Consider the following 13,717-nt stretch of genomic DNA (forward strand, 5'->3'; position numbering starts at 1 on the left):
TTTGGTAGAGCTTTAATCTATTTCAAACCCTAGAAGGCTTTTTGAAAGAACATAATTGGAACCTCTTCAGTCTGGAAGGGGCAGAAGTAGCTGGATTTAATGATTACTGAGCTGGAACTGCACCGTGGTACATGTTCTGCTTGATCAAGGCTCTTCATGAATTTGTTGAGGTTTTCATATTTGTAAAACCCGAACTCTGCTTAATTTGGTTTATGCTGAACCAAATTTGTAACGAGAGAAATCTCGCTTTGAATGGCTATTTCTCATGAACTGAACTGAAGTTAGAGATCCTGGATTATATCTGACTTGTTTCCTATGGCTCAATGAGTTGTTGGTTGCTTCAGTGTTTTGAAGGCTTTTGAGATCAAGTGATCATTTTGAGTTTTTGTTTTTGATTGATTTTTTGGTTGTCCTTTTATCTGTTCACCTCCTCTTATATTTATGGAAAATGTTGGAGTGGGGCTTCTAATCTTTTAGTAATAAGCGGCAAATTTTTCAAAAACAAGATCTTTTATTTTAAATGCAAAGAAAAAGGGAAGTTATCTGTTCTAGCAGAGAAGAACCATCAGTAGTCAGTTTTCATTGAGGTCTTTTCCTTGCTTTTTCTGAAAGAAGAACCAACTCTTCTTTGTTCCCTGTTGTTTATTGTAAAGGAAAAGGAACACAATCTGCTATGATGGTCAGTTTGCTTTTCATGTTGAACAACTCCTTCGTTCCTTACTTATCTCTTGAGATTGTAGTTTGCTTATCTCTTGGAAAGATCGCCTGCTCTGATGCAGAATTATATACAAAAGGATTTTGATCTTTTGGCCGCAGAGTTTCAGATAAGTTTTTTTGCTAATGACCTGCTTTCATTAATTCTCAATCAACTCTCTTGTGATAGTTGAAATTGTTGACTTTTCAAAGTCAGGTAGTCATGTGGGTTTTGAGAATAGGCTTTCCAAAAAAATATGCTGACTTTGTACTCTGGGTTTTGAGATCAATGGTGAGCATTTAGAAGTTGAGCCTAATCCAATTCTTCTTTAGATTTTTATTGATCTGCTTTAGTTGTCAATTGTCATTTAATTTGGCGTTTTTTACAACTCTGCCATTTCGTAAAATACGTGGGCTTCTGATGTGGATTTGTGCTCTCTTTTTTTCTTTGGAATCAAAACCCTGTCCTTTGTTTTTTTCTGTTTTTGTGGGCATTTCTTTGCGAAGATGAGCTTGCGTGCGAACTTCTTTTTTGCCCAAACAAAAGCTGAGAAAGATAGAGAAAGAAAATGAGAGCCATAACTTGCAGAGATGATGGATGATGAAAAAAAAGGTGGATTAGGGTAATCTAGGGTTTTCTATTAATTAATTAATTTTTTCTAATCCGAATGATACCATTAAATATGTTAGCAATACATAATTTGACAAAGAAGCATTGTGGTGCATTGGTAAATGGTTGAGTATGTGAGTTGGAGGGGTAGGGGTTCAAAACCTCTCAACTCCAATTTTAACATATTTATTATTTTTTAGCTACTATCAGTTCGGTTTGGTCGGACCGACTCCAATTTTAACATATTTATTGTTTTTTAGCTACTATCAATTCGGTTTGGTCGGACCGACTTCAATTTTAACATATTTATTGTTTTTTAGTCACTGTCAGTTCGGTTCGATCGGACCGACGATCTTAAGCCCGCCGATATATATAACTTTGGAAAGAAAAAAAAAATCTAATCACCATTATATATAATTAGAGGGATTAAGGAAACATCAATTGTGCGTCATATCAGTGAAGCACACAGCATGATCTCCAATTAGTGGCCGACCAATAGTACAATTCCCATCTAAATCAAGCCTAATAGAAACTTTATTTTTCCTCTCAATGGTATGCAACTTTTAATTCCGAAAAAGGTCATATCATCAGATGTACATGGGTCCATGCATTTCAAAGTAGTTTTTTTCTACTATTTTCAAACCTCAAATCATTTTTACTTTCTTACCCCATGAAGCTTGATTACATATGCAGTAGGCCATGCATTACAAATTATTTATACGCACTCATGCTCATAGAAGAAAAAGATGGTAACTTACCACCACTTGAAAAAATGACATCACAATAAACTAAGCATAACAACTTTGTACAAGCATACAAGCTTAAGGACTTCTCTTCCTCTTGTCAAATCAAGATGAGCTTATTCATATTATAATACGTGTTTTATTTATTTATATTATGTATTAAAATATAATTAACTTAACGCTACTTGACAATATTACAATCAAACAAAAACTTTTGGTTAAAAATGAGTCAACATTATATTTAGTAAGGACCTCTATCTGTCAAGTGTGCATATAAAGCCAACACTTCAGGTACATGAAGTCGTATTTTTTGTTGTTGTCAAAATTAGGAAGGGGATGAAGTCATTGAATAGAGTAAATATGGTTGTTGTAGGTGAGAATTTTCCACCAAAACGCATAAATTATATGCAACAAGTTTATTTGGTGGTACTTTTCTGCCGAACATTGAAACAGGTGTCGAACTCAAAACCCCCTCCCTCATTTGGTTTTTATCCGAAAAAACAGAAACTCTACTACTACATAATTAGTAGCATAAAACCATGGCCCAAAATGGGGCAGGGAGAGCTAGCTAGACATGAAAGGGGAAACAAGATTGCAGGAAATGAAAGGAGGTGGTACAAAAAAACAGGTGAGCCAGCCAGGATAAGGTTTTCCCTTTAACGAAACAATAATTTCCAAAGTTATCATTTGAAAGTTTGACGAAAGAAACGTACTTCATCATGAGTTTCATTACTGTGAAATGTCTTCTGTAATGGTTGGTTCGTGCATGTTCTACGGCAGTAAGAATTTAGAGAAAAGAGAGAAGCGATTAATCAAAATCAAATTGTTCAATCAAGCATTATTGGACCACTTGTAATCTCTAATTTCAAATCGTAATTATCGATAAAATATCTTAAGCATGAGATTCAACACTAATGAAAGCATGCATTGCCATTTAAAAGAAAGATTCAACATACATGATGAAACATCATCCTATTTTAGTAAAGTGCTGTAAAATTTTCAAGGCTCTATTTGTTAAGCTGTCTCTCTCCATTGACAAGGAATATATTGTTTTTGGTTAGTATTTTCTCTTCTGTTTCTAAGAATACCATGGGCTACGAATGTAAACAGGCACTAATACTAAATTAAATGGAAAAAGAAAACCATTAACACCAAGAAAAAATGATCAAATGAAGACCATAGTTCAAACTTTGATGCTTGTCGCATTGCATTGCCTTATTCATTCTCTTCTGTTGCCAAACCCAAATTAAATAAACATATTAATTGCATGCATTTGCTTATGTTACCTATAGAGCTCACTTTAATTTCACAATCCATCAATCTCACCCCAAAAGTAATAAAAAAAACAAACTCTGTACTCAAAAGCCTGGACCATTTCGAAAAGCTCTTCCTAGAGAGAGAGAGAGAGAGGTGCATGGTAAGGTTAGGGGGGGACAGCAGTGTACGTTGTTGTTTGTTCACACACCGCCATTAATATCTTATAGAGATGAAGGAAAAGAAGACAGTAGGGTATTAGCTCCTGCATTTGATGAAGCGGCAGGCTGTGCAATATTATTGTGTTCTTCTTCTCCAACAAGAACTGTGTCCCAAAATAGATAGTTAGAACACTGTTGCTGGGACACAACCCATTCATTCAGCTCCTGCCTTTGCATCAAGCACTCCAAGGCCATCTGATGATCTCCCTCCTCATCAAGATTAATGTTACAAGATTGATGATGAACTTGATGATCAATATTGGGCAGCATGTTGTTGTCCATGTTCTCGATCAACGGCGGCAAATAGTTGGTGTCCATGGTAGCACTGGTAGCACTTGTTGTACTGAATGACATTGCCGGAGGCGGGAAGGCCTGGACTTGATGCTGGCTCAGATTCCACGGCTCAGATGAGCTCAAACCCGCCGCGGAGACCATGTCCTGGAAAAGCTCTGCACGTGAACTGTAATTCTCTGGAGCTGCTTCCATATTGGGACTTGTATCAAACATGAAGAGAGGGCATGTTGAGGAGAATAGGGTTTCTTGATGAGCTTGGGGCTTTGGGGTTGGCAAATCTTGATTTGCAAAATCTAGTTGGTTTGAATTGATCATATAATTACCCATCTGGGGAATCATATGCTGAAGATGATCAGCACTAGAAGAAGGACTTATTGTGGTGCTTGAAGTTGTGGAAGGCTTTCTAATCTTCTTTTTGATCCATGAATTCCAATAGTTCTTGATCTCATTGTCTGTTCTTCCAGGTAGGTGGCTTGCTATATGAGCCCATCTACAAAATCAATACAGTCATGCATATATAATTAGTAAAAAGAGTAATTAAATTAAGAGTGCAAATTAATTAATTAAGTTCTAATTAAGATTAAAATTATGTTTTGTTTGTGTTGTGTTCTGATTTCAGCTGATGAAATCTTCAATGCATGCCAACCTCCGAAGTTGACTTCTTAACGTCTGTCAGTAAGAAAATGTAGGTGACATGTGGTTTTGTACTGTATCAGTGATGAGGATTGCTTCTGGAGAGCTACATATTTAAAACATAAAACCAGACATATATATATATATATATGTGTGTGTGTGTGTGTGTGTGATCGCGAAAACTTGTTTTGAAAGTTTGTTTGTATTCAGTTAGAGGTCTATTTCACTTAAGTTGTTTCCAAACATCCGGTACCAATTAATTTATTGTTGACAAGAATAAACGTGAGCATTATATAAGATTTTAATTAGTGAAAGCGGTATGAATCCAAGCTTCAAAAGCACTTCTTCCAAAGGCATACTACAACAACAACAAGACAACCTTCAAACTTACACGTTCTAAGAGGAAAATAGACCTCCCAAAAACCAATTAACCATGTTTGAACATTGCAATGACTTTAAAGCTTCAAAACAACTTATTTTCAAAAGAAAAACAACAAAAAAAGGTACGAAAATTTACGCACATTCTAAAAGAAAAATTAATTAGGCTTTTGCAAAACCCAATTAAGCATGTTTGAACACGATGGCAATGCGTTCAAATTTGGAGGCTTAAGATATATGCCATCAAGAACTGGTTTGGATTAATTGGATGCAAAGACTTCAAGGTTTAGGAAAAATAGTAGAAGGTAATTAACTAATTAATAATACAGGTGTTTAAGTTAACCTGTTGCCTACAACCCCATGGAGGCTAATAATCAATTTCTCTTCTTCTGGAGTAAACCTCCCTCTTCTAATATCAGGCCTCAAATAATTAATCCATCTCAAGCGGCAGCTCTTTCCACACCTTTGAAGCCCTGAAACACAAAACAATTAAGCACCCTCTTAATACTATTAGGAACAAACTGATTAATTAGGTCATAAGTCGTAATTAACACACACAAGGAGAGAGAAGAGAGAGAGAGAGAGAGAGAGAGAAGGGTGATGACCAGCTTTCTCAGGGACTTCACTCCAGCAGCCATAGCCATGGGTGGTGATGTATCTGATGAGCTTCTCATCTTCCTCAGGGGACCAAAGGCCTCTCTTAACCTTCTGCTGGTTGCAACAAGAATGGTGGCCCATTTTTTGCTCCTAATTCTCAATTTCTTGTTAACCCTTCAACTTGATCAATTCTGATATATCAGAAATTGATATGAAACTAGCAAGCTATAGCTAGTGATCACCAAATGGTGTTTTGCAAGAGAATTGGGTTTTTCTCTACCTCCTTTAAACTCCTTTAAAAGTAATATAAGTACAGTGAGGCTATAGAGCCGACATTAATTAACCTGATGGGGTCCGCACAAGGGGGAAGCAGATTTCCATGTAACCCTACAATGACATTTCATCAGCTCCTCCTTCTTCTTTATATATAATTATCTTATTCCATGGTTTCTTACTATTTTCTACGTACATATTTGTGTATTGTGTGTAACCAACTTCACGTACTCGCCAAATCATCATGTTGATGCTGGTGGTTCCACACACCTCGCTCCTTTTTGGTCTGCTACTGTGAAGCATTTAATTTATCATAGCTTCTAACAATATCTCACCAATCAAACTGTGACATCTCATGTACTGTGACATCTCATGTTTATATATATCAAGCTGAAGCAATATTTATGGGGGTAGAATGATTGGGAGCAAGAAGGCACTGTTATTCTGTGTGCCTTGTTGGTCATGGTCCATGGAGCAATGTATTAATGTGTTGAAAGTTTGGCAGAAACTGATAAAATAGGCAATTCACGTGCTAGTTCCATGGCTGGCAAAAGGGTATTTTCATAACCTGTAAAACGTATAACTGTTCGTAAGTATAATTAATATGATGTATAAGGCATTCATTGTCCATTCTATTAGGATTAACGAATCTTTACCCTGCACCTGTTACAATTGAAATTTTTTATTTTCTAAATCACCATCTAAAGATTCATTAATCACAATAGAGCGGATAAGGAGATACACCGTACACCCAAGTATTGTCCTATAAAAATCTACTCTCTAGATGTGCAAGTTTAGAGAGAGTGAAATAATAGTTTAGGATTATGATATATAGGTCGAAAGTTTGATTTCTCCAATGTAACGAAAAAAGAAAACTAGAAAAAATCATAGTAGAATTCAACCTTCATTGAAATATCAATCCTAGATTTTTTATTTATTAACGCAAATATTCAAACATATATATATATATATATATATAATGCATGCATCATGTTCTACACAACAATCTTCTTTTGCATAGGACACATTAACTATAACTTGATTCATAAGATAGATAAACTAAATTATCAATGCTCATATTGCTTTTCTTTTTTTTCCTTTATGTCAACGTTACTATTTAATTGTAGTTCCTCGTTGTTTCACACCTAATTTATAATAATGTTTAGGCAAATAATACTATTATACTTATTACTTAGGTTTTAAGTATTTTCCATTATTATTTTATGAAACCATAGTGTATGACGACAAAAACAAAAAATTAATAGTAGGATGTTTGTATAGTACTTCTAACACGTACTTTTTCACAAAGAATATAGATATTCACGGAGTCTTAAGTAGCATGAGCTTGTAACTAAAAGGACATTAAAATAATTAGTTGCTTGATGGAAATTTTCTCATGTGAGATATAGTGATCTTAGGCTGTTCACATTGGCATTGGTGGGTGAAGTCACACAAAACACATCCCCTACCCTCGGGTTAGTAGGGTCCCCCAACTACAAAGGATTGGTAGATATTCATTCCCAAGGAACCAAAAATGATATAGGAAACATCAGCTATTCTGGTTTAGTTAGGGGACATTGGAGACCCCGGCGAAAATGAAACCACTCAATTAATATTCTGATTTTCCTTAATCCTTACTTAAAAAATAATTTATAATTTTCTCCATTATTAAACTATTCAAAGCATGCATGCATGACGTCATCCCAAAATGAATACAAACTGGTGACGACGGCATCACGTAAATTTCAAATCAAATTATACTCTTGGGTTAGTTTGGTTACCCTTTCTCTCATGGCTTCTGAAAGACTCATTAGACTTTGAGAAGGACACATAATACACTGATTAGTACAATACATTGTATTAATTAATAAGCTTGACTTTTTTTTCTTTTTTCTTTTTTTTTGCTTTATTAACAAGGAATGAGCAAAGATCCGTCGTAGTGTATGAATAACGTCTTTGAGAACATAATTGATGAATTAATTAACAACAACTCCTTGATTAGACCCACTCATATTTCTTTTTGACTTTGGGGGTTTTACATACCTAAGAAATTAATCACATTTACATCTCTCATTTTCTACAAGGCCATTGACAAAAACCTTTGTTTCTGGCTGCTTTAATTACTAGCGCCAATTTACATGATGCACGACTGTCTTAGATCTTTCGTCAGATAAGAAATTTGCTTATGACTATTAGGTTGTTTTAATAGAAATATGGTGATTAGCTTAATATTATCTCCATATATTGATTGCAAGACGATATTGATTCAGAGATCCTAAAACGATATAAATATTTGAATGGGGAGGGTGAAATGACGTAGTTTTGGACCATGAACATACTGCCAATATGCAAATTAGATAAGTATAATTTTTTTTTTCTTTAACATAGTGATACTTTAAACAACTCTAATGTACAGGGATGAGGATTGTGTAAGTTCTAAACATTGTCTTACATATCGAACCCGAATGCGAGCAGACACACTTCTTTGACCGGCCAAACCCACATATGTGGATAAGCAGAGGTTAATCCAAACTTGTTTTGCGCCCACATTGTCACTTCTATGCTTGGGCAATAAGCTCTAATAAGGTGAAGGATTGGATATATTAAGTCATAATTATCCTTAATTTCCCTCTCGAATATTAATAAATTACATACTTTTTAATTGCCAACTCACATTAATTCGTACATGTGGTTGATCACAATTCACAAAGCATTAATATAATCAATCTGAACATATATAAATATATATAAAGAAAATGCAAACCCCGAATCTGAAAAAAAGATAAAAGACAAGAGCTTAATCAATCTTTTACAGAAATATTGAAACACAGAAGCGTGTTAGGGAGACAAGGTCCTTGTCTTGGCTGCGATGAATCCAAACGATTAGTTAGAACGTGGAACACAAATTTAAACTTGCTATGAACATCAATAGGGGTATTTCTTTGTGTAGTTTGATAAGGCATTTTCAACGTTTTTATACGTAATTTGATATAAAAAAATATGGAAAGAGATCATCAAATAGGCAGTGATCCAGTACTGAAAGCGAGCGGGGTGATGCAAATCATCCACCACATTTGATGTGAAGAGATAGGAAGTGACTTTTGCTTGGATGGATCGCAAGCTAAAACTTTGAAAATAATATATTTGATTTACATACAAATCATGTTTTTTTTTTTCATTAAAAAAAAAAAAAGCACCCTTTGGGAGAAGAACTGAAAAGGAGCAATGATTATTATTCTTAGCTTTAAGGAGGAGCAATGGAGTGGCAATTGGGCCTACCAATGGGGTTTTTGAGTGTGTAGTGATTAATTAGTGAGAAATTATATTGGGACTTTGCCTTTATAAGCATGGTTGGTTAACTCATTAAGTCATGGATGAAATGTCTCTACCATAAGCTCTTTTGATTACTTAAATGTATTAGGGGTCCTTGTTATTGCTCTCTCATCTCTCATCTCTCATCTCTCTCTCTCTCTCTCTCTCTCTCTCTCTCTCTCTCTCTCTCTCTCTCTCTCTCTCTCTCTCTCTTCCCCTTATTAATCAATATTATTAAAGATAATAATGACATGATCACTTATACCCTACATGATGAATCTTTGTATGGGCCACCCCTTTCCTTATATGTCAATTATTGTTGCCCAATCTTACCCCAATTTGAATCCATGTACCTCAACCCCAATTTCCAACAATGGAAGTTTTGGATACGTTTGGTTTCTTTCTCTTTAAAAAGTTGCGACATGATTCACATGAACATGTCAAGAATTGGATTAATGGGTAATAAGGTTGATTTGCCTGTTTAAAACTTGCACAGATTAATATGGATCTTGAATTGTTCCGTACTGTACATATTTTTGAAAGAAAAGAGGGGAAGAAAAGAGTTCCAAGTGCTTACTTAATTTTTGGACAAAGGGATACTCTAAACCACTCTAATACACTAGGAGGGTGATCGAACTGGGGTGTAGAGGGGCGGGCACACTGATTTTGTCAACCGGCCTAACCCATGTCTATTTTGGGTGATCATATATATTTTTTTTTTTTGTGCATTAAATGTAGATGGCTGCTGGCCATAAGTGAAGACCACTCTAATACACTAATATTGAAAACCTCAATATTATCTTCAAACAAGTCCATAACAGCACCTGCTACATACATAACAAAAGATATGCATGGGAAAGAAGCAGCCAATCACTATTATTGGACAAAGGGAAGAAAATAAGAGGGCAAGAAAAAAGTTCTAAGTGCTTGCTTAATTTTTGGACAAAGGGATACTCTGCTACACTATGAGAGGGATCAAACTAGATGCGAAGGGGCGGGCACACTGACTTTGTCAATCGGCCTAATCCACGTTTGCTTTTTGGTGATCAATTTTTCTTTTTTTTACATTGAATGTAGATGGGCTGCTGGCCTACAAAACCAGATTGGGCTATAAGAAGCCTAGCAATCGGAACCCATTTCCGCTGAAGTGGAGCGATCTACTAGAGTAAGCCCAGAACCTGGAGCCCATTCCCACTAAAGCCTACAATACAGTCTGCAAATTACAATTTACACTCGCAAAAATTTTGCCCCGCAACTGCATGTTACATAATACTATCTTCTTTGATCAAAATAAATGAGGTTTGAAATAGACTATTTTTTTTTTTGGTTCGAAAATAGACTATATATGAACAGTCAAGGCCTTACCACATACATTGGTATACAAATTGTTTGTAAAAGTTATTTCATTTTATAAGTATATGTTTCAATTATGTATCGCCTCTCTGTTAGCACCACCATTTCTACTACTACCAACTTACCATAACCATCATTGCCACCACCATCAACCCATCGAACAACCATACTCATTTATTAATGGATGCCCTATAAAAATTCACTTTAAATTTTATATTGAACTAAATCCCGTTATTAGATCATTTTGTATATGAGTTAAACATCGATACATGTTAATCCAAGCCATGAAATCTCAATGGACTAATAATATATAAGTCATGACAAACACCATCCACAAGGTTTGGCAATCTCCATAACAATAGCTTTGTCATGGTGGCCGGCTAACCAGGAGCTGTCGCTAATACTAGCTTTATCATTAGTTAATAATAATTTTTTATTGGGATCTTAAACATCGCCATTAGTCGAACAGCCCACGTTCCACGCAAGATTTTAAAATAATCAAAATTAGTTACCCAAGCTTGATCAACATGCCATGATATTTAATTATATATCGACCAATCACCCTCATGAGAATCAGGGTGATCTTGTTTAAGACAAAATTGTTAGTTATGAGTTCCTGTATTTTTTTTAAAGCTCACCTTTGTCCTCAAGTGAGTTGTCGCTGTTCTTCTATAGTTGGCCTATAGTGTCTTTTGACAAGGTTACGCATATGATGCAATATATCTAAAGAATGTAGATGGTCTTTTTCTTTTAATTTTCGTGAGGACATAGTAGGTGTTTTTTCAAAAAGCGTTTTTATAGCTCAGAAATACTTCTAAATTTTTATGTCAAATATTGTTTTGTAAACACTTTTAGTGATCAGAAAGTACTTTTAGCTCTTCCTTGCTAGTTTACTTCATTAAGCATTGCTAAATTTTCCCTAAATCATCAATGGACTGCCATGACTTTCTGTGGACAATCAACAAATTGGTACAAAACTAATTTTGTGATTTTTTAAATCATCACATTGAGAACCAATCATATTTTGAACTACGTTTAATCTCATGTTCTTACTATAAAAAGTTTCATGAAGTACGATCATGTGACTGCATGAAGTTTTCTCATGAGTTTCTACTCGCATCCTCATTTCTATTTTCAAACACTAAACTTAGTTATGTATGAACATCGAATGCATATACATAATATATTTCGTTTTCTATGCATAATCATATTTCACAGTATATTTTGTTTTCTGAAGCCTGAAAACATTCGGTTCATCCTTCACGGCGCGATCAACATCAAATCTTATAGATATGATGGAAAAGAAGACAATATGTTAGCTGAACTCATGTTAGATGAAGATGGTGCTTCAACACTGTCCCAAAAATGGAAGCTGCTTGATGAACAATGTTGAGCCTGGCGAGGGCGAACCAATGCATTCAGCTCCTGAGTTGAACTCTGCAAGCACTCCATTGAAATCTTTCCTTCCTCATCAATATTGTTACATGATTCCACTTCGATAGGAACCATGTTATTGTTTCCAATGGTTGGTCCTACGAGGGCAGGCAGAAAATGTGCATCCATATTAATGTTTGTAAATGGTGACGTAGAAGAGGGAAGGGCTTGGACTTGATGATGATGCTGCGGTTGATCCAAAATCCACGTTCCATTTCTCGAATTCGAAACACCGATAGGAAAGTGCTCAGCTGCTTGTGCATTGATATTGTTTGCCTGAATGTCATCCGCTGAAGCAGCGTCGAACATGAATGGGGGGAAGGGAGAAGGGTATAGGGTTTGATCCCTAGGCTTTGTCATGAAATTTTGGTTCACAAAATCTTGATGGTTTGGGAAATTACAAACCATTTGGTAATTGTGCTGCTGGTGATGATCGATAGTAGGAGGAGATGTGGTTGGTGGTGAAGAAGGCTTCTCTAGCTTCTTTTTAATCCATGAATTCCAGTAGTTCTTTATCTCGTTGTCAGTTCTTCCAGGCAGACATTTTGCTATATGCGCCCATCTACAATTTGCTCACCAAAATCAAAATCAAAATTAATGGATCTCCACCATTGTTTGTGACACTACAATAAATATCTAATTAATGTGGCAGTAATTACAAAGGCATTGTCTAAAAAAGATTGACAAAACACTTTTAGAAAACTAATTTAAAATGTTGGAAAAGTCACTTGATTTTTAAATTTTTTTTGTGATAAAAAAAAAAGTTTAGAAGGAGATTGGCTACTCTCACTTGATTTTAGGCTACGAGTTGATTATCAGAATTCATGGTTCGGGGGAATGCAAAAAGAAAAAAACACAAATTAAAAATTAAAATGCAAAATAGGGTTACTTGAAATTGAACCTGTTTCCTACAACACCATGAAGTCTAATAATCAATTTCTCCTCCTCTGGTGTAAACCCTCCTCTTTTGATATCAGGCCTCAAGTAATTGAGCCATCTCAAGCGACAGCTCTTGCCACACCTTTGAAGCCCTAAAAGCCACAGCAAAACAACCCTAGCTAAGTCATGCAAAGAATTGTGTGTTTCTTGTGTATTGTATGTGTGTGTGTGCGTGTGTGGAGAAAGAGAGAGAGATGTGACCAGCTTGCTCAGGGACTTTTCTCCAGCAGCAATGGCCATATGTGGTGATGTATCTAATGAGCTTTTCATCTTCCTCAGGGGACCAAAGGCCTTTCTTAACCTTTCGTTGTTTGCAGCAATAATGGTGCCCCATTTTTAAATATTGCTCCTCTACTCTTTTTTTTGGGTTGCCTGATCAAACTAGAGTTTGCATGAGAAGTGAAATTCAGAAGGCTCTTGCAAGCGTTGGGTCCCTCTCTCACTGCCCTCTTAAAAGTCAGAGAAAGTACAAACTCCGGAGCTCCATCTACCCTAAATTGACCTCCCATCCACTTTGATAAATTTGATCTTAATTTGTATTGGTTCGTAACATCTTGTTTTTAATTTTTCTTTTCTATTAGATTTCATCTCTTCTCATTGTCCTACTCTCTAACGTACGTGGAAGCTTGAAATTAGCTTTATTTTGGATTACTTGGAAACCAAAATTTCTGACTCTATTTGTGTAACAAATTAATTTCGTTTCGAACATCATTTATCTCTTTTATTTTATCAAAAGGAACGGGATTTGAACTTGATACAGCTCAAACATCAATAAGAAAAATATAATTGAACTAAAAGCTAACCAGTTGTTTATTCTCTCTTTTGCTTGTGTTGGTAAGTTGTGAAATGTTTTATATTCAATTTTTTTTTATACCACAACTCTATAAAGATTAACCGACTATTATGTATACGGGTAAGTGGTTTTTACTTCTACCAGATGTTCATTGAATAAATGTAATTAGTTTAACATTATGACGACTTTA

The 13,717-nt window shown here is 35.4% G+C and overlaps 2 protein-coding genes across 2 annotated transcripts; both read right to left on the minus strand.

Annotated features, from left to right (window-relative positions):
• On the minus strand, positions 3,226–5,692 carry LOC18777897 (myb-related protein 330). Its single transcript, XM_007210012.2, has 3 exons — positions 5,432–5,692; positions 5,170–5,299; positions 3,226–4,305 (listed from the first exon to the last, which is right to left on the minus strand). Exons 1-3 carry the CDS (start codon positions 5,562–5,564, stop codon positions 3,525–3,527), a joined length of 1,044 nt encoding a protein of 347 aa, XP_007210074.1. The 5' UTR covers positions 5,565–5,692; the 3' UTR covers positions 3,226–3,524.
• On the minus strand, positions 11,646–13,068 carry LOC18776897 (transcription repressor MYB4). The gene is made up of 3 exons (XM_007210143.1): positions 12,936–13,068; positions 12,697–12,826; positions 11,646–12,357 (listed from the first exon to the last, which is right to left on the minus strand). The coding sequence occupies exons 1-3, from the start codon at positions 13,066–13,068 to the stop codon at positions 11,646–11,648; spliced, it is 975 nt and encodes a 324-aa protein (XP_007210205.1).

This window comes from Prunus persica, chromosome G5 (genome assembly GCF_000346465.2).
Source record: "Prunus persica cultivar Lovell chromosome G5, Prunus_persica_NCBIv2, whole genome shotgun sequence".
Classification (NCBI taxonomy): domain Eukaryota; kingdom Viridiplantae; phylum Streptophyta; class Magnoliopsida; order Rosales; family Rosaceae; genus Prunus; species Prunus persica.